This window comes from Tenebrio molitor, chromosome 1 (genome assembly GCF_963966145.1).
Source record: "Tenebrio molitor chromosome 1, icTenMoli1.1, whole genome shotgun sequence".
Lineage (NCBI taxonomy): Eukaryota > Metazoa > Arthropoda > Insecta > Coleoptera > Tenebrionidae > Tenebrio > Tenebrio molitor.
The window spans coordinates 43639327-43664459 of record NC_091046.1 but is presented as its reverse complement, the minus strand read 5'-3'; the positions used below and the strand labels follow the sequence as shown (position 1 = coordinate 43664459).

The 25133-nt window shown below is 40.0% G+C and overlaps 4 protein-coding genes across 15 annotated transcripts in view; 2 read left to right on the top strand and 2 right to left on the bottom strand.

Annotated features, from left to right (window-relative positions):
* The window catches only part of Lar (tyrosine-protein phosphatase Lar), a 424567-nt gene extending 419884 nt beyond the window's left edge, over nt 1–4683 (top strand). For 6 of the 11 annotated variants that reach the window (XM_069052780.1, XM_069052766.1, XM_069052758.1 and 3 more), the window contains 5 exons: nt 32–165; nt 214–3224; nt 3286–3566; nt 3622–3757; nt 3818–4683. In XM_069052780.1, the coding sequence (XP_068908881.1) occupies nt 32–165; nt 214–3224; nt 3286–3566; nt 3622–3757; nt 3818–3886 (3631 nt within the window). In that variant the 3' untranslated portion in view covers nt 3887–4683. Of the gene's footprint in view, nt 1–31; nt 3225–3285; nt 3567–3621; nt 3758–3817 lie in introns of all 11 variants that reach the window. The other 5 variants (XM_069052710.1, XM_069052716.1, XM_069052732.1 and 2 more) reach the window with 1 other exon arrangement.
* Nucleotides 4684–6942: 2259 nt separating this feature from the next.
* On the top strand, nt 6943–7994 carry CIAPIN1 (cytokine induced apoptosis inhibitor 1). Its single transcript, XM_069036579.1, has 4 exons — nt 6943–7148; nt 7204–7590; nt 7637–7761; nt 7814–7994. Exons 1-4 carry the CDS (start codon nt 7028–7030, stop codon nt 7925–7927), a joined length of 747 nt encoding a protein of 248 aa, XP_068892680.1. The 5' UTR covers nt 6943–7027; the 3' UTR covers nt 7928–7994.
* LOC138122334 (glutathione S-transferase 1-like) lies at nt 7908–17584 on the bottom strand. 2 transcript variants are annotated; one of them, XM_069036580.1, is made up of 3 exons: nt 16528–17584; nt 11284–11481; nt 7908–8398 (listed from the first exon to the last, which is right to left on the bottom strand). In XM_069036580.1, the coding sequence occupies exons 1-3, from the start codon at nt 16696–16698 to the stop codon at nt 8063–8065; spliced, it is 705 nt and encodes a 234-aa protein (XP_068892681.1). In that variant the 5' UTR covers nt 16699–17584; the 3' UTR covers nt 7908–8062. The 2 variants fall into 2 exon arrangements, with proteins under 2 accessions (XP_068892681.1, XP_068892682.1); XM_069036581.1 differs by having other exon boundaries at nt 16561–17237.
* Nucleotides 17585–21964: 4380 nt separating this feature from the next.
* On the bottom strand, nt 21965–25133 carry LOC138122336 (glutathione S-transferase 1-like). The gene is made up of 3 exons (XM_069036584.1): nt 24931–25133; nt 24369–24569; nt 21965–22319 (listed from the first exon to the last, which is right to left on the bottom strand). The coding sequence occupies exons 1-3, from the start codon at nt 25069–25071 to the stop codon at nt 21984–21986; spliced, it is 678 nt and encodes a 225-aa protein (XP_068892685.1). The 5' UTR covers nt 25072–25133; the 3' UTR covers nt 21965–21983.

Here is a 25133-nt window from a genome sequence, read left to right as displayed (position 1 = left end):
TTCGATAGCACCACTGAAACGATTGTTTAAGGATAATCGAGCGCGAGCCCACCGTCACCATCGAGCTGGAGTGGACGCGGCCGTCGCAGACCTACGGAGAGCTGAAAGGCTACAGGCTGAGGTACGGAGTGAAGGACCACGAACTGAAGAACGTCGATCTGAAAGGTAAACGTCCGACCAACGTCCGAACCGTTGATGATCGGTTTCGTGCAGGAACCCACACCAACACCTACCGCATCAACGACCTGGAGCGCGGCGTCGAATACGAGTTCCGCGTCGCCGGTCAGAACCACATCGGGATCGGCCAGGAAGCCATAAAGTACATGCACACGCCCGAAGGACCCCCGACCGGACCCCCCGCCAACATCACGTACAGGTTCCAGACGCCCGACGTGGTCTGCGTGACATGGGACCCCCCGACTCGCGAACACCGCAACGGCCAAATCGTCAAGTACGACATCCAGTTCCACAAGAAGTCCGACCACAGCAACGTGATCGTGCGCAACGTCTCGCACACGAAGGCGGTCTTCACCAACCTGGAAGAGAACACCGAGTACGTCTTCCACGTGAAGGCGTACACGAACCAGGGCGCCGGACCCAACAGCGAGAAGTTCACCATCGAGACGGCTCACGACATCGGCAGAGCCCCCATGAGCGTGAAAGCGGTGGCCACGTCGGATTCGAGCGTCGAGGTGTGGTGGGAACCCATACCTTCGCGGGGGAAGATCCAAGGCTACCAGATTTTCTACACCATGACGGCCGTCGAGGATCTCGACGAGTGGCAGCAGAAATCGGTAGACGTGACCGGCTCCGCCGACCTGGTAAACCTGGAGAAGTACGCACAATACGCCATCGCCGTGGCGGCCAGGTTGAAAACCGGCCTGGGGAGGCTGTCGGAGAAGGTCACCGTGAAGGTCAAACCGGAGGACGTGCCGTTAAACTTGAGAGCTCACGAGGTGTCCACCCACTCGATGACTCTAACCTGGTCGCCTCCGATCCGCTTGAACCCCATCAAGTACAAGATTTCCTTCGACGCCATCAAGGAGTTCGTCGACTCGCAGGGAATAACGCAGACGCAAAAGATCGAACGTTCCGAAATCATGCTCAACGACGACGTTCGATCTTACACCATCAACAATCTGTCACCGTTCACCACGTACAACGTGAACGTGAGCGCCATCCCCACGGACCACTCGTACCGACCCCCCACGAAAATCACGGTGACGACGCAGATGGCAGCTCCGCAACCCATGGTCAAGCCGGATTTCTACGGTGTGGTCAACGGCGAAGAGATCCACGTGATCTTGCCCCAGGCGTCGGAAGAGTACGGGCCGATCAGCCACTATTTCCTGGTGGTGGTGCCCGAAGACAAGAGCCAAGCGAACAAGAATCCGGATCAGTTTTTGACCAACACCTTGATCGAAAACAAGGAGAAAGCCATGGCAAACCCGAATCTGCCCTACATTGCGGCTAAATTCCCTCAGCGGAACATACCCTACACTTTCCATCTGGGAACGGGGGAAGATGACGACGGATTCACCAATTACAAGCTGCAGAGGGGGCGTCGATACAGGATTTTCGTGCGGGCAGTGGTGGACACGCCCCAGAAACACCTCTACACCAGCAGTCCCTTCTCCGAGTATTTGTCCCTCGACATGAGGGAAGTCCCGGCTGGTGACCCTCCTGTGCGACCCAATCCCAACGACCCCACCGACAACGACGTCAAAGTGAGCTCGCAGCGCAAAGATGTCGGCGTTTTGTGGATAATCGGACCCATAATCGCCGCCCTCACCTTGTCTCTCATCTTCGTGATTGTCTTCATCTACCGAAAGCGGCGGCAACCGTGCAAGACTCCGGATCAGACGGCCGTGACGCGTCCCCTGATCCCCGCAGATCTGAACAGCAGCATCGCGCCCAGCGACCCCGTGGAGATGAGACGCTTGAACTTCCAAACTCCCGCGATGATCTCCCATCCGCCGATCCCCATCTCGGAGTTGGCCAGTCACATCGAGCGCCTCAAGGCCAACGACAACATGAAGTTCTCCCAGGAGTACGAGAGCATCGAGCCGGGCCAGCAGTTCACCTGGGACCACTCCAATATGGACGTCAACAAGCCGAAGAATCGCTACGCCAACGTGATCGCTTACGACCACAGCCGCGTCATCCTGCCGCCCGAGGAAAGCATCCTCGGCAGCGACTACATCAACGCCAACTACTGCGACGGCTACCGCAAGCACAACGCGTACGTGGCGACCCAGGGGCCGCTGCAGGAGACCTTCGCGGACTTCTGGCGGATGTGCTGGGAACTGAAGACGGCCACCATAGTGATGATGACCAAGCTGGAGGAGCGCACCAGGATCAAGTGCGACCAGTACTGGCCGACTCGCGCGTCCGAGACTTACGGCAGCATGTCCGTCACGATAACGGAAGTGCAAGAACTGGCGACCTACTGCATCAGGACCTTCCAGATCCACAAGGTGGGCTTCTGCGAGCGTCGCGAGGTCAAGCAGCTGCAGTTCACCGCCTGGCCCGACCACGGCGTCCCCGACCACCCGGCCCCGTTCTTGCAGTTCTTGCGGAGAGTGCGCAACCTCAACCCGCCCAACTCCGGCCCCATCGTCGTCCACTGCTCGGCCGGCGTCGGCCGCACCGGCTGCTTCATCGTCATCGATTCCATGCTGGAGAGGATGCGCCACGAGAAGACGGTCGACATCTACGGCCACGTGACGTGTCTGCGCGCCCAGCGGAACTACATGGTCCAGACCGAAGACCAGTACATATTCATCCACGACGCGCTGGTCGAGGCCGTCATCTGCGGACAGACCGAGGTGCCGGCGAGGAGCCTCCAGTCTCACATCCAGAAGCTGATGCAGCTGGAACCCGGGGAGAACGTGACGGGGATGGAGCACGAGTTCAAGAAGCTGGGGAACATCAAGACTGACTCGTCGCGATTCGTAACGGCGAATTTACCGTGCAATAAACACAAGAATCGATTGGTACATATCTTGCCCTACGAAAGTACGAGGGTATGCTTGGCCCCCATGCGGGGCATAGAGGGGTCGGACTACGTCAACGCGAGCTTCATCGACGGCTATCGGTACAGGAAGGCGTACATCGCGACGCAAGGACCGCTCGTTGACACCACCGACGACCTGTGGAGGATGCTGTGGGAGCACAACTCGACCATCATCGTCATGCTGACCAAGCTCAAGGAGATGGGAAGGGTGGGTGGTGAATCGTCTTCGCTCGCCGAGCGATCGCCGACAATTTTTTTTTATTTTGCAGGAAAAATGCCACCAGTACTGGCCCAGCGACCGCTCTGTCCGTTACCAATGCTTCGTCGTAGACCCCATCGCCGAGTACAACATGCCGCAGTACATCCTCCGCGAGTTCAAAGTGACGGACGCTAGGGAAGGCTCGTCGCGCACCGTCAGACAGTTCCAGTTTACCGACTGGCCGGAACAAGGCGTTCCCAAATACGGCGACGGATTCATCGATTTCATCGGACAAGTCCACAAGACTAAAGAACAGTTCGGTCAAGACGGTCCGATCACGGTCCACTGCAGGTACTCGCCCTCCACTCTTACCCTCCCTCTTTGTTATCTACCGAAATTGTTTCAGTGCCGGGGTTGGCAGAACTGGAGTTTTCATCACGCTGAGTATAGCTTTGGAAAGAATGCAGTACGAAGGAGTCGTCGACATATTCCAAACGGCGAGGATTTTACGCACGCAAAGACCTGCCATGGTCCAAACCGAGGTACCGTTCGCGCAATGCCAATATTTCTCGACAAATATTACGATAACGTTTGTGTTTCAGGACCAATATCAATTTTGCTATCGAGCTGCTTTGGAATATTTGGGCTCCTTTGATCACTACACCAACTGATGGTCTCGCTGTTAAACGCCCTTCAAATTGTGCTCTCTTGTTTATTACTGCCAAATCGGACGTTCTGAGCAAAGCTATGTTCTAATTTAAAACCAGATAGTGAATTTAAAATTAAATTAAAAAAAAAATAGTGTGCAAATGTGTGTAAACTATGTGCCTAACGTATATGTTGGAAGATATATTAAAAAAAAAGAAAAATCTGTATAGTTTGCTCTAATGTGCACAAAATGTGGACTCATGAAGAAGGACTGATAGAAGAAATTTGTATCATATATCGTGCAATCTCATACCTATCGATTTCGTTCAATTGTATCTCTCTTCTTTGGTTGGATTTTTGATGTTGTAATCAATCATTTTTGTACATTTTAGGTAATGTAACTCGACTACATATGTATATGTTGTAAAACTAGGACAACTAATTTAGAATTTTTGATATTGTTCGTCATATCATTTTTTCTGTAATCGTAACTATTACAACTACACTTAATAACCAACCATCCCCCGAAACTGTTAATACTTAATTATTTTTTTGACATTATTTGTGAGTCTGTTTTTAATACTTTCGAATCTCATCGTGTTTGTTTTTATATCTATTTTTACAATAATATTTTATATATATTTTTATATACTTTCTCGTATAATACTCAGATCAATAATTGTATCCACATTAGTTCGTAAACGTTGTTTATATTCAATGATTTGAGACGAATTGTTTATATTTTGTAATAAATCACGACCGTTGTAGCACATGGATGAATGAAATGAGAATTTGATGAAAATAAAGTTCTAGATTTTAATCGCGTCGTCTTTTTTTTTTAATACAAATTCCAAAAAAAATACTTTGACGAACGTACTGTGTTTTCAATTTGGTTGTAGATCGTAAAATTTTATGGTACTTTAAGTTAAAGATCTTGCGGGGCTTATAAATCCTAGTTTACCACTAGCAGGTAATATTTTAAGCAGGGTTGTATTGTACATTTTGTATATTTGCATTGTACGGCAAACGGCACGCGCCGCTTCCCAACCTTTTCAAACCCAACCATTGTGCCCGTTAATCGCTCATAATATGCAATAAAATTTTACGCCCTACAACCAAATTGAGAATACAATAAACATTTTGCATAACTCGCCTCAAATGAGGAATATTTAGCAAAAATTTTGAAAAAATACAAAATGATGTAAAAAGAAATCTATTGTTCATTATTATTTGAATAGTAAGAAATTAAAAGAAAGTATCTTTTATTGAAAATTCACTAAACATTTTTAATGTAGATTTTACTAACAAGAAATTATCAAACACGAATGTTTCCTGAAATTTTTAATAGTATAATTATTCAACGGGCGGGTAATGATGACTATTACTCATAGTCATGAGCCGAAGGCGAGTGAGTAATACCCATTACCCGCGAGAAAAATACTACATTTACTTTTGCTACGACTATGAAGAGAAATTGATAAGTAAGTTTCATTATTAGACAAACTGAAACTGACGTTTTACAATTATTACTCTGCATACTTGATACGCATTAAAATTTGCGATTGGACTTTATAAACTAGTTGCTATGATATTTGGCGTGAGTTTTGAAATTATTATTCAACGGACCGTGGGTAATGAACCCTGTTTTCTAATTAAAAAACACAGTATTATACAATACAAGTGGAAAAAATTATTATTTGAACAGGCTGAACAAGAAATACCTACTTGTTAAGTCGAATCTCAATGGTCAGTAATGGTGATTTACCACCACTTATTCAGTAAAATTCGAAATAAGAGAAACCACTCAGGGTGTAGGTAAGTGGTAGTTTTAAAACGAAAGAAAATCTTCCACGATTTTTTTATCTACTGTTATAAAAGCAAAACAAGCCATTTTAAAAAATCACAAATTGGATTAGACCGACTGATGAGAATTTTTTAAAGTTTAACTGATAATAAGGTATTTTTGATTGATTTTCACGAGCTCAGTGCCAAAAGCAAATACATAAAAAATTCTTTTGAAGCAATTTGTAATGAATCAAATTGTATCATCAACAATGAAACTGCAGGGATAGATGCAAGAAATCCCTAAAGATCTCCTACCTAAATAAAATATGTATGTAATTATCGAGTTTTGTAACTGGTAAATCATACAAACTCAGATGTTTTCATGGACTGAAGGTGGAGAATCTTCCAATTATATGAAAATTCAATAGGAAAAGCCTAAATAATTCTATAAATGATGAGCAAATAGTTTTAACAATGGAATTATGAAAAACTTTAAAGGGAAATAAGGCTTTAAGCGTAGGTTTAGGTTACCAAATGACGCAAATCTGATAAACAAGAATAAACAATAAACTGACACAAACTCACCTTATAATAACACCCTTTGTTGCTGTTATTGTTCCCACTAATTCGTAATCACCACACAAAGTAAGGTCTTTCATTCAATTTCGTGTAAAGACACTAAACAACTAAACTAGACTTGTTCCTCTAACGCACTTTTTAGAAAACTGAACATTCGTTTCTTTAATATAAATCCTGGACGTACGGTTATTATAAAACATAATTTCAAATAAAAACTATCGTACCTGTTTACACCTCGCTCAAATAAGAACTTTTTCTTTAAACTGACGTAACTACGAATACGAATTTAGAAAATGGTGGAATTCTAGAATCCAACGCCAACTACGATCAAATAAGTTTAAAATTTAAATATGCGTCATGCACACAGCTGAAAGGAGAGCAATTTTAAATAAATCACAGGAATTGCACAGCTAAATGTTTTAAATTCAATAAAACTATCGAGAGAACACTTTATTTTCGCCGTATCTCACAACTTTCAAAATTTGAACTAAAAGTTCTTTTGAACCAACTGCGAAACTCAAAAATTCCCTAAGTCGCCTTTTTACTTGAATTTCTTAAAATCAACGGTTTATTTTGACTATTTTGCATGGCAGTTTGCTAGCACGCATGAAAATCTAGTATTTAACAAACACAAGTGAGCTATCTTTAATTTAAGGTTCAAACATGTAAACATTCCAGAAACAAAGTTTAGCGATTTCGTTTACACTTTCGGAGAGTGTTGGCAGCGCTGCTTGTCAATTCAAGTAGTTCGAGTAGATTATTTTTGTATTGTTCGAAAAGCGATTAAATTATTTGTTGCGATGGATTTAATTGATTTCAACGCCCCAGATGTATTGACCATAAGTCACGAACCCGTTTCGTCTAATGGGGTGGACAGTTCGAGCGACGAACCTGTATTAAAATACAGCGACGAAATCTCAGGTAATGACATGACAAAATTCCTTGTTTGTCATAAACTCTGTATTTTTATCAACAGATCTCCGTGACAACACATTTTCCGCCGCCCTAATCTGCCCTTCTGGAAAACCCACCCCAGAAACCTCTCTAAAGAAGGCGTTCAAGTTGTGCAAACCTGGAGCAAAAATAGTTGTAAAAAATGTCACTGACGTCGAGGACACCGAGTTTCTCTTGAAAACGAACGGATTCACTGCAGTGGAAAGGGTCACGGATAGGGATGGCACACACGCCGTTGCGATAAAACCAAAATATGCGATTGGGTCGTCGGCGAAAATTAACCTCAAAAAGTCCGCACCCCCGGCGGTCTGGAAGTTAGATGACGACGTTGATGAAGTGGAAACGATAGACCCCGACAATTTACTTGATGATGACGATTTGAAGAAGCCTGATCCCTCATCATTGAGAGGTATGTGGATAACTGAATGTAACGAGGTGTACTTAGATTTTTACAGTGTGTGGTACTACTGGTAAGCGAAAAGCTTGCAAGGATTGTTCATGTGGTCTTGCCGACGAGCTGGCAAATGAAGGGAAAGAAAAAGAGAACGTCAAAGAGCTCCCCAAATCATCCTGTGGAAGTGTAAGTTGCCTTCGAGAGTTTCTGGAGAGATTTGATCAAATCAAGGTTTCAGTGTTATTTGGGCGACGCGTTCCGCTGCGCCAGTTGTCCGTATTTGGGGATGCCGGCGTTCAAACCAGGGGAAAAGGTCCAACTGAACGACAATCTTTTAAAGGCAGATATTTAATTGATCTTCACATTTCCAATAATATGTATAAATATTCTTTACATAATAAAAGCGATAAATAAATTAATTAATGTAAAATATCACGAGAAAACATAAGACCAGTTGAGGTTTTTTAAGTTTCCACACATAGAGGGTTTATTCACAGAAGTCTTTGGTTCGAGGTCTCCCCAGTTTGAGTTCCACCAAAGCGTCAAGCTTGTTGAGACCAGCGCCGTTCGTCTCCTCGTAGAACGGCAAGTTCTTGCAAGTCCTGTACCACGTAGACAGGTTCGGGTACTTCTCCGTTGATATGGGCGTGATGATGGTGGCTGTGCTCACAGTTGCGACGCAACACAAGTCAGCCACCGTTAGACTTGGACCGGCTAAGTAGTTTTTGCTTTGTAGAAATGTATCTAAAAATTTGTAAGATTCCGTAATTGCACTTATATTTTTCGTCGATATTTCTTTCGAGTTCTCCACTACTATAGAATTCTGCAACAGAAAAAACACTGCGAGTCATAAATTATTCGAAGAGGTGACATTCACAATAATATTTTATCGATGTGGACAGTTTTTTTACTTTTATGAATAAATCGGTCTTATGATGGATTTCAGTATCGGAGCTCTTGGACGTTAAGCCCGTAATCCGTCGTTGAATGAATAATGGGGCCTTCAGTTCCATCTGTTCTCTGTTCTGTTTTTTCCTGAATATTAATGAAGCTGGAAACATTTTACCAATGACGGAACTAGTCCAGCGTTAAATTGGGATCAATTAAGTACTCGACAATATAATTAATTTTTGAAAGTAATTTCAAGCGGGACAACTCAACGCTTCACGTGACGAGATGAAAGAAAATCAAATTTTTATTTTTGCGATGTCTGAGGTCCCATTACTATATTTTAAAACAACAAACAGTACAAAAATATCTGCTAAAAGCCAATTTTACAGTATCACTGTACGGTTGTAATTTTTTTTATCAACAGAAATCGAGAAATATGTTTCAGAACAAAGCTAAGTAAGTACGTAGGTACATTGTTATAAATCCTTCATTTTCCAAGCGATTTATGAAAAATATTAGTTAGTCGTACAAACAATATTTTTTTTTAGAAAATGTATAAAGCTCATCGATTATAGACCTGAACTGTCAAAGTGCCATTAGATTAAATTGGCATTATTGACTTACGTTGGTTAAACAATAAATATCCCTGTTATGCTAAACAGCAACGAAAAGCGGCACAGGTTGGTACAACTGAAACGCCAATTTAATTTTACCAAATTGACGCACGTCCTCTGTAAAAATTTAATTTCGATATAATGTCGTGGAAATAACGAAATTTGTTTCACGAAAACTTTTAAATTGCTCTGTAAAAAATTTAAAAAATTAATTTGACTTCATTTTCCTTTAGATCAAAATTCCACAGCGTTGCTAAGTTTATTTTCGACGTAAATTGCGTGGATCTTTATTATGTCCAAGTGCCGTTGGGTTGATAGGTATTAGTGATAAAGTTGCTGGCCAAGACAATGGATATTTAAATTTCTTATTTGTTCTATTGAAAACAAATGAAAATCTCAAGCTTTGACAAGTCTTTTACTTCATTTGCGTCGAATTATCTGATCCTGAATGAATTTCTCCTTTCATTTTCCATTCTTGCAATTATTTTTGTTAATAAAAATTGCACACAATTCTACAGTGTGGAATAAAATGATTTACATCTAATTACCTTTGGAATTTTTGCACATGTAAATTTTCCTGTACCGCTCTACTTTTTTTTTGAAGTGCCGAACTATTAGTTCTGTCAATAAATGTCATCAATCGAATTGACAATTGTTACAATTTACTAAATTGAATTAACAAACGTTGGTGGCCACTTTCAACACTAGCTGTGACTTGCTTTTGGTAGCTCCTTTTTAATTTCAATCTCTACTTTGCATTCATATCATCCCTTCGCAATAAATCACATTTAGAATTTTGGAATATTTTGAGGTTAGGCTTTCTTTTTTTTTGTAGAGTGGCATTTCGTATTTTTACAAGGGTAATGCAAAGGTAACTAGATGTAAATCATTTTATTCCACACTGTATTTCATACCTGATTATTACTAATAACTTCTTGGAATGATACCGTAAAACGCTTTCATGAACTTTCATGGCTCTATTTGACATTTTGACACAAATGACGTTTGTGTTACTAAATACACGGCGTGATCAAGAATGACTGAATCTGTTGGTAACAATGAAAATTTGAATGATTTTGGTACCACTGTAATCTAAACGCATTTCCGGTTGTCAGCTTTGACAGTGTTGACAGGATGACAGGCAAATTTGAAATTTACCATCAAAGATTCATTTTTGTAATAGCATAAACATAACCAACACAACCTCTTTTTTTTATGTCATGTCAAGTTAAAAGATCCGGTCAGTGCCAATTACGAGACAAAAAACACCAATATTTTTCAATTGTTTCATTGCCAACAGACTCAGTCGTTGTTGATCACGCTATAGATTATGAGTACAGTTGGTTGCAAAAAAAACGGGAACTGTCAGAATAAAAGTGACACTTTTTTACAATTTTTGCAGTGTAAAACCTTCTCACGAGAGATGACATTTTTAAAAATTATTTGATAGGTATTTTCAAATAGACCAATTAATTGACAAGTGAACAAAACAAAATTTACATTAAGAAAATTTTCTATTCCCGTTTTTTTTGCAATCAACAAACTGTACACTCTCAGCAGAAGTTTACTCGTGCATTAAATAAACGGTACAGTCACTAAATTTGTGGCCGACCTTGAATTTGACACTTCAGGTCTATAATAATGCCCGTGTGACACTTGACATATTATCACAATTATTGTCAAAACAGCTTGGACCCGTCTTCCAAACGTCAAGTCATCAATCCAGATTACTTGATTTGGCGCAATCTCGAAATTTTTGAAAAAACGAAAATAGAATTTCGACGTCGATGGGTTTAAGCCTCTTTTTTGCAAAGCTCGTAACTCGACACTTTTCTTCGTCAATTTTGGACCGCAGTCAATTCGGTTGTCGTCGCACGCCTGACATACCTCTTCCCGAAATAACCGCAAATTCCCGTAAAATATTTCAAGAATCGCCGCCACTCCATCTCTGGCCCCGGGTGATTTCGCTCCCACACCCGGTATACCCAAAACGCGGAAACAGACCAACTTCCTCTTTTGCACATCGTGCTCTTGACCTTTGCGAAGGTGGCGTTTGGCTTTTTTGCGGCGCAAAGTTTGCGGCGTGGGTGCGCTCGTTCGCGTCGGATGCACCGTTTAACCCGGTTTGGGAACAATGGCGCCCACGTGACGCATTTGCAGACGAATGCAAGTCGGCCGATGACGTCCACGATGCCGTACTTACGATAATGGTATTGACTCTAGGATACAAGACGCCAGAATCGAAGTGTAAGAATTGATCGACCGAAGCTCTGGGTTTCGTCTCTTTGGGGTAGAGGTCGTCGCTGCCGTGCTGGCCCACCAGGTAGCCGACGATGGCGTGGCTGTCCCAGATGGTGAAGTCGCCGTCCACCAGTGTGGGCACCGAGTGCTGCGGATTTATCTGCAACAGGATGAGAGATTCACAAATCACAAATCTTGGTCTCGGTTCTCTGTTCTCTCTCTAGCAGGGTACTTATTTCAGAAGGAATCACAACTGGTTGGATGATCACAAAAGGTTGTGGCTATTTTTGATAGATTGGTAATACTTTTGACATATTGATTTGGCGAAACGCATGTTTAAATCAAGACATTGGCGTGCACAAGAGTCATTTTAACATTGATTGATAATTCATTTTGTAAAATAAATGTGTAGGTACAGCTATGTCTATTGTCAAACAGGCATTTGTCATCAGAATGGCCAACATTTGCATTGCCAACATCTGAAAAAACGTCACAACCTTTTATAGTCATTTGGTATATTCACATGGTAAATAATTATTACATTTCACGAAATGGACATGGATTTTCAAAAATCTCTTCTTCATGACACTACCACTCAAAAACAGCAAATTGATACTTTTATTTTTTGACATTACAAAACCCCTTCTTTTGTTCTATTGTTCTAAGAAGTCCATAAATCCTTGAGGACAATATAATGAAGGTCTGTATCATTCAAAAAGGAGTTGCGAGACCCAACAATTGTTATAATATTTGTAGGTGATGACGTAGTTACATTACGTAGTTACGTAATTATGAATCATTTACTGTTCATTCATTTTAATTAATGTGGGATAGTGGGGATGGGGAATTGTGATAATTATTTTTTGAACATTCCCAGTTTGTTTTGTTGCTTTTATGAAAAGTTTGCAGAATGACTCAAGTTAAATTACCTAACTATAGTCAGTTATTGGTTGCAGAAAAGAAAATATTTATAGCTCATCCGTTGTAAACCTGAATTGTCAAATTCAAGGTCGGCCAAGAATTTAGTGACTTTACCGATTATTTAATGCGTGATTGGACTTACTGAAAGTATATTATACTCATAATCTAGTCACAAAGTGTCATTTGTATCAAAATGTCAAATGGAGGTTATGAGACGGGAGACCTTTAATAATAGTTTATTTATTATTTGCTCATGGAAGTGTTTTACAGTATCAGTATAATTTCTTGCGAAAATGGAAAACGAAAGGATAAATCATTCAGAATCAGAAAATTTGTTTTAAATTATCGGCACAAATAAAATAATTAAAAGACCCGTTGGCGCAGCTAGTGAATTTTACCACTAGTGCCAACCTAACGGCATTTTGATAATTTAGGTCTATAATGGATGAGCTTTATATTTTGCATAACGTACAGTTACGGCCACGGAATTTCGTCAGTTATTTGACTGTCAATTCGAAAAAACTTGTGTAGCCTAAGCTTTATTGTCATTATGACTGAGATTGAACATTTTTGTGAGAGAAATTCTGTCATGCACAATAAAAATTAAAATGCCACCAGTAACGTTTTTGATTGACAAATTGACATCCATGTCAAAAATTCCAATGTGGGGTTAGAAATATATAAAACTTGGTTTACAACTAATGTGAGTTGAATGACAACGACTGACGAAATTCAGTGGCCGTGATTGTACTACTCTGTTGGAGGCACATCATTTAAAATATTTTTGCCTGATATGAGTAAGACATATAATATATGTCTCTGTTCGAGCGTCATGTAATCGATATTTGTTTTTATCTGAAGACAGGATCTTTAATATCTAAAAAGCTTTGCAAATCTTGGTTTAATATTGGGAAGTGTTGTAGAATTGTTTGCTTAACGACCAGAAACTTTCAAGCAGTCGAAGCAAAACAAAGAGGCGAGTTTTTACCAATCGCATTTTTATATTGGTGTACGGTATAAAATTATAATACGAGGTTGGTTCATTAAATTTGTAGTTCTTGATGTAGAAGTCTTTAACAAAAAATTCTTTTTTATTCGACACTGTCAGAATTTGAGAATTTTCTCCTGTGTTAACGGATTTTGATAAATGTCACAACTTGTCAAAACGGAACGTCAAGATTTTAAGCGATTTGGAGCCTTTAAGGGGCTCGTCGAACAAAAAAACGTTGTATTCAACTCGTTCGTGTGTAAATTGGCCCTTTTTGGCACGAACTCATTAAATAAACTACTATTTCGTGGTTGTTTCCTCAGATACATAACCGGGAAAGTGGTATATAACTAAATATATAAGCTTTCCCGGTTATATACCTAACTTGACATCTGTCAAAGATAACCTCAAAATTTACAATAAATTAATGTTTTTTAAGACTTTGCCTAAACGAACACGAAAAATGTTATTCAATATTCGTGCGCTGTCAGTTTTCGGGTATTCGGCTTCTTTTGCAGCACTTGGTTAACGCATCGTGCTTCAAATTTCGGCCTCATACCTGTAAAGTGATCTGACAGCGCTACTCATATGAAAATAACTAATTTCTCAACGAACTATAGTTTTTTGAGCAGTTTTGTTAGTAAATTTCTTTACGCGATTAAGAATTTGCCGGTCAATTTTCCAGTGAAGTCATCTCAGGTGATTGAGAGGGATTTTGAAGTTGCAGAAAAGCTTGTAAATGGACCAGCTGCTAAGCTAGACCTGTTGTGGAGCAGGAAAACATTGTTTTGATCTATGGTGTAAATGTCCAATGAAAATGGGAACGAATTGTAGTTTTTTGGGAGATGACATGGAAAAAATTGTGCACAATGGATTAGGCTTAATATGATGATTCCTCAAAGGTTTTAAAATGTCACCACTAGGTCAGAAGCGCATTCGACAAATATCCTCTAAACCTAAACTATTATTATCCAAGATCTGCACATATTTTCTAAAAAAAAAACTGAGGTGAATGAAGCTTGGAATCATTTTCATTCCAAATGAAAAGACCAAATTGTAGAGTGGAAAAACAAACAGTTCGACAAAAAACGCAACAGTTTTTTGGGATTCTGGCAAAATGCTTTCGATTCCGAAGAAAAAAAAACTAACATTGAGACTAGAGGTGTCCAGTTCTATCACAAAAACTACTATTTCCAATTTTTGGTTCACAAAGTTAGAACAGTGGTTTGACTTTGTTTCACCAATCTTTTTAGCGACTGGAGTGATTATTTCGAGAAAAAAATGTCTCTAATTAATCGTGAACCTCCTCCTATAAGTTATACGAGTATTTTCATAATATAGTGAAATCCAAAAACATCCGAACTATCCAAGTTCCATCAAGTTGTCACACTGATTATTGACAAAGCTGTTATAGTGCTTTTAATGTACTTGGTTGACCACCCTGCAGCAATACAAACCCCGCCGAATTTTTATGACACAGTGTCAATTACATTTTGTCAACAATTCGAAAAAAATGAAAAAACAAAACAGAACAGTACTTAAAGCCAGAGAAAGCAATTGACTGTTCTAATGAGATTTTCTGGTATTTCTATTTAATGTCTTTTTTTAATTTAAACAACCCAACAACAGCAAGAATAAATTTTGATCTGACTGAAATATCTAAATCATACATAACCTCACAAAAAGTAAAGCATGCTACACTTTCAATCAAAAGATGTGTTTCAACTTTCAGCCGGGTACATTGCGAATAATAAATTGTGACACTTGACAGCACGGATGTTTATGGAATCCACTATAACAAAAATACGCAACGTAGTACACTGGCGTGCAATAAATTTTGGTCGACAATGTCATTATTTGACACAACAGAGTGCTCTAGTGTGAAACGGGCGCAACCTATAACACGTTACATGGCATTAATCGTCATTAGGTATATTCTCCTCTACAAATTTTATCGAAACGCAAAATAAATTGGAAGAAGAATCCTTAACTACTGAAATTATATTAATTATATTCTTACAGTTCTTTTGAAGAGTTTTGAAAAAAATCCTTTGACACTTCAAGGAATTAAACATTATGTTTACACTCCACATAATCAAGCGAGGAAAACTACAATGAAATTTTAAAATGACATTGACTACCAAGTTACTGCTCCCTATTGTCTCTCAAGTGAAAACTCAAGGGACACGTACAAATTTTCTATTCATCACGAAATCGCGAAATGTTTTTCCATTTGTCATCATTTTCTTCCACCCATTTTCATAGCATAGAACGTCAAGACGAACTTTGAAATTCTCTCTTTTAGTTTCCTACCATTAACTCCTTTTGGAAATTTTTTCAAAGCACCTAGAAGTGCATTTCGAAAGAAAACTTCTCAACTCTCGTTTTGGTATTTTCCCCTGTTCTGTAGCACTTAAACTGTTTTTGTAAATTCCCAAATAACTAATTCTCAAAAAACTGTCCATGTGGACAAATTTTGCTTCCCAAATCGACCAAAAATTTCTCGTTTGGTCCTTTATACAATCACCCAACAAGGTTACCGAATGTATGTTTTTATCAAATAGGTAACTACAAAAATCCTTCACGCGCTTTTGTTGTGGTAAACCGCTTCCCTCATTTCCAATAAACGGATTAAAATGAAATTAATTACTCTCGCTCTGGATTCTAATGGTTCAAAACTTGTTGTTATTTTGTTTTAATTATCAGGCACATAAATAATAAACGTTTTCAAACAACTAAACATCCTCATTAAATTAGCCTTTTCTGCATTGCAGTTTGCAGTAGGTAAGTACATATCTGCAGGGCTTTAAAAGTTTGTACACTATTTCATTCACTTTCATTCGCATGTGCATTCTATTCGGGAAAGTTAACTAATAATAATTCCCACCATAATAACTATTTTACCGAATTAATACATAACCCACATAATCCATAAATTGAAATTTAATCTTGTGGCAGTTTACGTGAATAAACTATTAACTATTGTAACAACGACAACCTTAAATAATCAATTTACATTAAGATAAGGAGTAAAAAAAATCATATTTATTGATTTTTCTAAATATACACTCAAGTAATAATTTAATAAAAAAAATAAAAATTACTTCTGTGGATATCTAATAATAATAAAATTGTGAATAGTGAATGCGAATCGCAATTAAGTGGTGTTGGTAATAATTGATACGTGGATGGCAGAATACAATCGCGAATCGGTGTGCTGACGATTACGCGTCTCGTTTGACAGTTATTGTCGCTACATCAAGCCGATTCAATCTCAGACGCGGTGCAAAAACTCACAGCATAAGGGGCCCGAGTGTCGGCGGCGCTCACCTTGAGGAAGTCGGTATCGAGGTCCTTGCCGTAGATGTTGACCTGGTGGAGGTCCATCTGGAGGGCGAGGGCCCCCGCCGTCATCAAGACCGCCCTGGACGGGGGACTCATGTCATTGCAGTAGAGCTTGAGGGACATTTCGCGGCCTTGGTTGTCTGGATTTGATGTCGTCGTTCACTCGACACTAGAACGCTTCATTTCAGTCATGCACGGTCGGGCCGGCCTTCGGACGAGCAACGTTCGTCATCCACGACACCGTTGAACATGCCAAATGTGAACGTCCGTGAGCAACAATAGACGGAATCGACGGTAGACTGTGACATCACACGGCGAGGATCGGATGCATTCTGAAAGGAGAGACGCGAACGCTCGATTTCTGGCGAGAAATCAATAACTGTCCTGTCCTGCACCAACTGTTGCTTTCGGTCTTTCGGGGCATTCGCCTCGAGTAGCGCAGGAACGGACCGCGGGATTTTGGCCCGCGGGCGTGCCGCAGCCCCAGGTGACGCCGCCCCCGGAAGGACCACCGAGATGACACTCCCAAACGTTGCCCTCAGCTCACGAACGTTTCCTTCTTTGGCACGACTATCGAGCAGAACTGGAGGACCCCGCCGAATTTCTCCACATGCGCGAATTCCTCTCCTCGCTCTATTTACTCCGCACGCCAACCAGCGGCTCATGTTTTTAAAGAGGACGCAGCCCCCATTTACTCCGTGATTATCGTTGTTGACGCGTTTACACAAAATCTTCTTGTACGGATCATTTCGGATGCTTTTCTCATCTCTAAGTGCAGCCTTTGGGAGTCGTTCTCGTCGCCAGAATCAACAATAAAAAAGTAAATGCTGCAAGAGCGAATTGTTCTTCGGGGACCAGTTCACGACGTTTTATTTGGAGCGGAATTCCGCGAAAATAGTCCTCTTCGGGGAAATAAAAATATTTTTGCGGAGAGAAATAATCGTGCGATTACCTCACGTACAGTTGTGGTCACAACGACAGCAACTTATATTTTTAATTAATTCTCGGCCCCTGTGTCAACAATTCCTCAAATATTCAAAACCGTCGTCGTCCTCTCTGTTTTTCTTAACCCGTCGCCAGTTGTCCATGAGGGTTGTAGACCTGGTGGCCGCCCGCCCGTAAGTCTGATAACCCCCTCGACCTCTCTGATTCGACTTCTGCTACACAATGTACAGCTTGCGATAAATGATACAAATACACTTAAAAAATTATACAAAAATCCTACATGACATTGACACTCAGTGCCGCCAATCTAAAATCCCATTTTCAAGACGCTTTAGACGAATGGAAAATCAACATTTTCCACACGAAAAAAAAACTATTTAGTGCCACACGTTGATGAAGTGATGCTATTATCTTCGGATTTCAACAAGGTAATGTACTTCTAAAGTTGTTTAGAGATTAAAGTCAAGCTTTGGCCCTCGCAGTCTGCCGATCTAAACCCAACTGACACACTTTGGGATTATGTTAACAACCAAATTAGGGGTAAAAATTATAGCAATATCAATGATCTCTTTGATGCTTTGAATGACGCTTGGACGACTTTGAAGCCTGCGTATATCGACAATTTAATGAAATCAATGCCAGAGTGACGTGCAGCTGTTATAAAATTGTGAGGATGTTATACAAGATATTCCTTGTTATATATTTATTTAAATAAATAATAGTAAAGTTGCTATCTTTTTGTCCAGCTCTTATTTTAATTGTTCCTAATTTTACAAATATCATCAATATTAATTTTTTATATTGTACTGTCTTAAATATGCAATAACATTTCAACGTGGCGTTTGGTTTGATGCGGTGCCTCTCGATTTTATTAAGTGGGATAGAGCAATCTAACAACTTGTGGATGTTAAATTTTTATGCTTCAATAAAAATTACTGAGCGATCACATAACACTAACCTCTTGGTGGGTCTTAACAGCCATTACATTGATGAAACGTAATTTCCTTTATATGTATTTTGTCATCGTGACATGTTATGCTTTTAATATTGTAAGTTTATCACTCAAATAAAGAGTGAACAAAGATTATTAGGTAATTTGGAAACAATGCAGGTTTAGTCACGAGAGACTTCCGATGAAAATTTCGTTATATGCAACCGAAACTACAACTTCCAATGGTTTCTAGCTTCCCAAATTTATAAAAAGTAATACTTAAATCAACGATTGCTGGCTCTTAGTGTCTGTCATGTCAGTTTTCACATTTGTTTTAACTTTTGCTCATAACCTCAATAAAGAGAAAGTGTCATGATTAATTTTATTAGCCAAGCTACTTAGATTGCCAACTTATTTCGAATTAAACAAAATATCAAGTTCTAGGAGTTTCTTGTATTTTGGGTTGCATACAACGAAATTTTCATCGGAAGTCTCGTGAGTAGCCCTGTATATGACAATAGAAGGAGTGTGCTGCAAGAGATGCAGCAAAGTTAGAGAAAACTTCTCGTGAGGGCCTCTTTGGGCTAGGGCACAAGGAGAGATGTTTAACTATTGCTATTACTTAGTTTCTTCAAGGTTTACAGGAAGAGGAGGATTGTTAGCATTTCAAAACACTCATAAGTTGAATTTTTTTAATGCACGCAATTGGCCAAAACAGTTTTTTAATCACCGTTACTATGAAAACATTCCAGGTTTGACATTTAAAATAAATATGTACAGTCGCGAGCAATAAATTTTGGTCGTCAAGGTCATTCTTTGACGTAATCGAAAATGCTCCATTGTAAAACAGTCGTAAATATCATAACCTATCATCATGTTGTATGATATTAATTGTCATTTTTTTTCTCAATTTTTTGACACTTTGTTGACATGGGCATAATCAGGCAGGGAATTTTTTTAAATTTGTGACAATCTAACCAAATTTTGAAATGACCTTGACGACCAAAATTTATTGCTCGCGACAGTACATCTTCTTCAGTATAGTTATTTTGAGTTGACGTCTGCGCCTCGTGCTTATTTCCACTAATACAGAAGTATCGCGTGTTCAAGTTAAATCCTAGGCTGAGTAGGCGTTGAAAAATTAAACCGTTTAGAACAGTGTAAAGTTTGAATTTCCCGCCGTTTGACACGAATGACATTTGTTTAGGACATGATTGAACATGTTTGTTTTCAGCAAAGAGTGCCCTTAGATATGTGCTTCGAGAATAAGAATAATTAAGTTATTCTATTTTTAATGTAAAACATCACAAATAAGGAAAAAAAAGAAAGATTTTTTTGGCTCTAAAGTTTAGGTTAGCTGTCAACGTGCTCCAATTAAACTACGCTTTAAAAAACACAACAATTGACGGTTTCCAACGCCTTCCCAGCCCAGGATTTCATTTGAACGCGCGATATTCGTAAGCTCCGAAAAGATTTCGTAAATAATTCATGCACTTGAAAGACCATCACTAACAATTATTTAGAAAATAATGGGCCGTATGATTTCCCTTTCATTAAAGTTAAAGAACGTCGTTAAATTGTTTTGTCTCTGTCTAACATAGTGCTTGGCATATACTCTCACTTTGTTTAATCAATTAGTTAGCTAATGAAAGGCTTAACGAATAGGAAATCATACGGCCCAATATTTTGTATTAAATACAGAGAAATTAATAACACAAATCACGAATTTGGAATAATATTTTCGAAATAGCTAAAAGAGGATGGTTTCGTTTTATGCCAACTTGTCAAATATTTTTCAATCAAAGACGTACGGGAAAAAATTCACAGCCTGCTGCGTTCAGGATCTTTATTGATCTCACTGTAAGTATACGCTTACATTCAGTGTAGAAAAAAAATTATTTCGAGAACACAAAATGTGCTCAACGATTTGGCCCCCCAGATTTTTTTAAAAATTGCCAATTAACATTTCTGTTACGAACCAATGCCCCTCACGGAAGTCTCATCATAAGCAATTTTCTTGCAAAGATTAACCGATGTCCCAGTCCTCATCATACCGCATTTAAGAATTTTCAAGTTGTCAATCACAGCAGCTCAAGCGGCGTTGTCAAACGTGCTCTAATCATAATTCACATTTTCTCCCCTTTAAACCCTGTTTTTATGCTGTTCATGAATAAATCCAACTGCTTTTAAAAGCTTTTCTCTTTAATTAGTGCAGCGGAGAGGTTGCAAAGAAAATAACTGCACGACTTGCTTCTTGGCTGCAATATTGTAAATATTCAAATCTCATCTGCAATTCCGAAGGGGCAAATTATTCAGGATTATTTATTAGAAAGCAAATGGTGGTGTTGGGGACACATTTATTATTTTCCTTGTGACGCAAAGGATTTAATTTGTTTATCTTTGCGTTTTTCTGGATAACGAGAATGTCGAGTGTTGTTTGCATGGAATGTGTTATACATTTTATTTTTTCACTGAATAAAGTGATTTTTTTTTAATATCGACGATATCTACGATAAAACACGTATTCTTACACTTGAATACTTTTATCAAAGTGACTACGAAATATTGTTCGACATACATTTTGAGACATCTGACAAATGTATTAAAAACTTCGATTTATAACAATTTACAAAACTCGTACCTCCGCTCGTTTCTTACAAGTTCTTTTTATGTCATCTGGTGAAGGAAATCAATTAATATTGTCTCCCCAAATGTCAGTAAATTACAAAATGACGACCACCCCTCATAAAGAGCGGACGTAACCTCCTAGATCCCATTTCATTACTCAACTTTATTTCAATTCTGAATCTAAATTTCCGTCAATATCCATTTAATACCAAACAGTGAACGCGAGCTTTGATCGATCTAATAAAACATCCGGCTAATAAATATCTGGGACGCTGCAGATAAAAGGAAAACAATGAACGGTGATATTGAATTTTTTTTCGATAAACAAATATTTACGCAGTTTTTTGGGTTCGTACTGGCGATGCGAAAACTGAAAATCTCGGAGAGAAACAAACGAGTCCTGCAACAGTTCACTCTGACAGCAACTGTCAAAATTGTACATCTCAAGGTGATGTATCAAGAGTGCGGTGCAAGTGCAAGAGCGAATAGGAAAGACTCTGCGGATCTTTTTGAGTTCTGGTTCTTTCCCAAAGCGCCAGTCATTACGCTTGTGAACAGCGTTTGAAGGTGTTTGACCTCTGGGTCTCTTCGTCACGCCAAAACCATCACCGACGTGCCGCCCCTGCGCCCCACCGCCAATAATTAATTTCGCTTTTTCCCGTCCGGTGTCGCAATTAATTCGCGCAACATCGCTCGCCTCCTCAACAAACTCAGATAAGTGCGAGTCTGAATTATTTATTTTCAATTTGCTCCAGCCCCCTTTAATTTTAACTCGGCGCGTGTGCGTGCCAAGACGAATTCTTCAAAGTGACACCGAGGAATTCTGCCAAAATAGCCGACGGCACGTCCCGACGCGATTTACCATCGACGGGAAAATAAAACACATTTTTGCTGTCTGCGGAGTTTATCTGGCGGAGATCTGTCTGACAATGTGTTTGCTCTTGATGAGGGCCGAGAATGCGTCGAGGCCCTCCTGGTTCGCTTCTTTGTAGTACGGGAGGGCTTCCATGCGAGCCAGCCATTCGAAGATGTGGGGGAACCTATTCGAAGCCAGAGGGAGGACGGCGTTGGCGCTGCTGATGGTGGCGACGATGCTGAAGTCTGCGATTGTGAGGGTGTTGCCAGCGATGAAGCTGTTCTTGGTGCTCTCGAACACGCTCTCGATCAAGGTGAGCCCTTGCAGGAGGGCGTCGGCTTTGTCCTTGGCGATGGTCTTGGCCCCCTCGCGGAGGATGGAGCTCTAAAACGACCAACACATGATACCAAGAGTGGAGAAAAATGAAAACTAAACATGTTTTGACAAACTCTCTCTAGTTCACAGTAAAAACAAATGCAACTTCGTCTGTACAATGGTCCGGGTGTATGTTTGTATGTTTACATGTTTCAAATAAACTGGAGAACCAATCAATCGATTTCCAAAATTCTTTCATTGTTGGATTGCTTGGTCCTTCAGGAGTAATTTTGCCTAGAATCACAATGTTATTGCTTAAGAAGGCTGAGCAGCGAAATAAAATGTCAAGCAAGTCGGGGAATAATGCCGCTGGCAAAAGCTAGTTCTCTATGAGTTATATGAGGGTCAAACAATTTCCGAAACTCACAGAATATTCTATACAAATGATGTCTGTGCCGTTTTCTTCTTTTTACCAAAATTAGCAAATTTAAAAGAGAATAAAACATGTTTAAAAAGACAAACAACACGATATATTGGGCGATTCAAAATGATTGTGGCCAAGTATGGCAACTATGTACGAAAATTTATGTGGCAACTGTGTGGGTAGGGTAGAGGTGACATTTCTTTGACAGTTCATAGGGGTGCAATTTTGAAAGTTGTCAAATCAATGTGCAATGGAATTAAAAAAATCAAATGCACGCTTATGAAATGTCATACAAATATTAACTCTACCCCGTTCACTCAGTTGCCACATAAATTTTCGTACATAGTTGCCATACTTGGCCACAATCATTTTGAATCACCCAATATAGTTCTTTTTTTTTATTATAGTCCGATAAGCTTAGTCCGAATCAAGAAATCTACTTGACCTGCGTCTGCTTTCGACATTTGACAGCAATGCATGGTTCTACCAATATTTGAAAATTTATTTAGGCAACATGAGACAGATATCATTACAAATTTCAATTTTTAAGATTTTGAGTTGTGTTCTTTCGTGCTTTCTTGGTTTTTCATTCCTCCGTTTTAATTTTGTCTTTCAAAAAACCGCTCCCTTCAGAACTCTTTTGATAACTATTTAGGTACAGTCTTTGACCAAAATAAAATAGGACAAAGTAAATTTCGATTGTGTAATTCGATATTTTTGCGAAATCCATCTCTCAGGAAACAAAAGTGTCAAAAATAAAAAAACAATTCTGATAAGTGTCATCATTCGACAATATTTCAAAAACTCATACTCATTCAAATGAACATAGTGACAGTGACGAGATGACAAGTAAAAAAACACAACCTAACTTTTTGTAAATCAATTGTCAAGTCAAATCAAGTTGTAATCTGAGACACATACGCCTCAGTTACACTACACAAATCTCTGAATTGTGAAACTGTCTAAGGTAACACTTTGTCCTATTTTATTTTGGTCAACGACTGTACATATCAACTAATTGGTCAGATATATTAAAAATTGTTGAAAACGGCACTAAATAACCACGTTTAGACTCTCTTTCATTCTTCCTAGATTTTGTTTCGCCAACGCCATGAACACAGAACAACTCTCTATGAATTAGTTTACCCCCTTACCTGTTAACTTCCAGTCTTGCAAGTTTCCGCGCAATTCCAATATTATTTTTGCAATTTACAAATTCTGTAAACGAATCTGTCCACATGTTTTTCGTTGGCATCATACGGAGGACATTTCAAGCAAAATTAAACAAAATTATCACAAATGATGTGGTTAAAACGTAACCTAAAAATTTGACGTCGCTAATGTAATAAACGTACAACTCGTGTCTTGCTCGAATCACACATGCTAAAGCGAGATGCATAGCGGGACACGCTTAATACAATACGTACAAGAATTCAATAGTTTGTTTACATTATGTTGAAAAGAGATAGCAGTATGACAGTTGTTCTGTTTTTTAATTGATATATCGGACTATAATTAAAAAATGGACTTTACTTCTGAATGAAAAAAAATTGTGACAGCCTGTTTCAATCATGATGGCTGATTATTGCGATTTGTGTAGATTCTAAATTAATTGACAGCTGTCAATTTGGATTGACACTTGATTTTTTTTTTTGGCTCCCAGGCCACGGGAGGAGTTGTAGAGTTTTGCTTACAAGTATGGCCCCCAGCCTCGCGCTGAGGACGTGTGAGTCGAAGTGGAGCCTCTGGTCGACGACCGCCCTCTTCTGCAGATCCTTGGGATAGAGCGAGTCGTCGTCGGCGTGCTTGTCGACGAGGTAGGCGTTGATGGCGTGACTATCCCATATGGTGAAGTCCTCGTCCTGCAGGGTGGGCACCGTGTGGAACGGATTGATCTGAAATCGATTCGGGTCATGGAGCCAGATCGGAAAATATGTCAAGGCGCGATAAGATTTCACCAAAGCAAACACGCCGTGGAAGCTAATTCCGCCCATTACGCCGGATCGATTCCGACATTTCGCACTTGGGGCCCGACAAAGCGTTCCTGTAACCGAACCGGCGTAATCAATTCGCCCCGATTAAAATTGTAAATTGGACAAAGAAACGAAAGCCCGCTCGCCGTAATTACGGTTTAATCACCGCTCCGACGCAATGCCAAACGTTGTTATTAATAATTGATTGAAATGCGGATCGATGACGCTTCCGAAAAATTTAATCAACGCGCGATAAACGGCTGGGTGCGTCGCAAGAGCTTACCTCGAGGAATTCGGTCGTCAGGTGCTCGTGCGCCGCCAGGTTGACCTGCACCAGGTCCACGTCCAGCCCCAGGGCGCGGATCGTCAACAGCGAAGCCCGGCTGGGGGGGCTCTGGCTGGCGTAGAGCAGCTTCAGAGACATGCTGCACAGTTATCACAATCGAAATATAATTACACGGCCTACCGAATTATCTGAAGCGAATG

Bases quoted from the DNA above. Each gene is read 5' to 3' on its own strand.
- CIAPIN1 (XM_069036579.1), top strand. From the start codon at position 7,028: ATGGATTTAATTGATTTCAACGCCCCAGATGTATTGACCATAAGTCAC. The intron at 7,149-7,203 runs GTAATGACATGA...TTTTATCAACAG, and splicing joins ATACAGCGACGAAATCTCAG to ATCTCCGTGACAACACATTT. The intron at 7,762-7,813 runs GTAAGTTGCCTT...TCAAGGTTTCAG, and splicing joins CCAAATCATCCTGTGGAAGT to TGTTATTTGGGCGACGCGTT.
- LOC138122334 (XM_069036580.1), bottom strand. From the start codon at position 16,698: ATGTCCCTCAAGCTCTACTGCAATGACATGAGTCCCCCGTCCAGGGCG. The intron at 11,482-16,527 runs GTGAGTTTTTGC...ATCCTGTTGCAG, and splicing joins ACACTCGGGCCCCTTATGCT to ATAAATCCGCAGCACTCGGT. The intron at 8,399-11,283 runs GTAAGTACGGCA...TTTCTGTTGCAG, and splicing joins CTAGAGTCAATACCATTATC to AATTCTATAGTAGTGGAGAA.
- LOC138122336 (XM_069036584.1), bottom strand. From the start codon at position 25,071: ATGTCTCTGAAGCTGCTCTACGCCAGCCAGAGCCCCCCCAGCCGGGCT. The intron at 24,570-24,930 runs GTAAGCTCTTGC...AATCGATTTCAG, and splicing joins TGACGACCGAATTCCTCGAG to ATCAATCCGTTCCACACGGT. The intron at 22,320-24,368 runs GTAAGCAAAACT...TGGTCGTTTTAG, and splicing joins CGAGGCTGGGGGCCATACTT to AGCTCCATCCTCCGCGAGGG.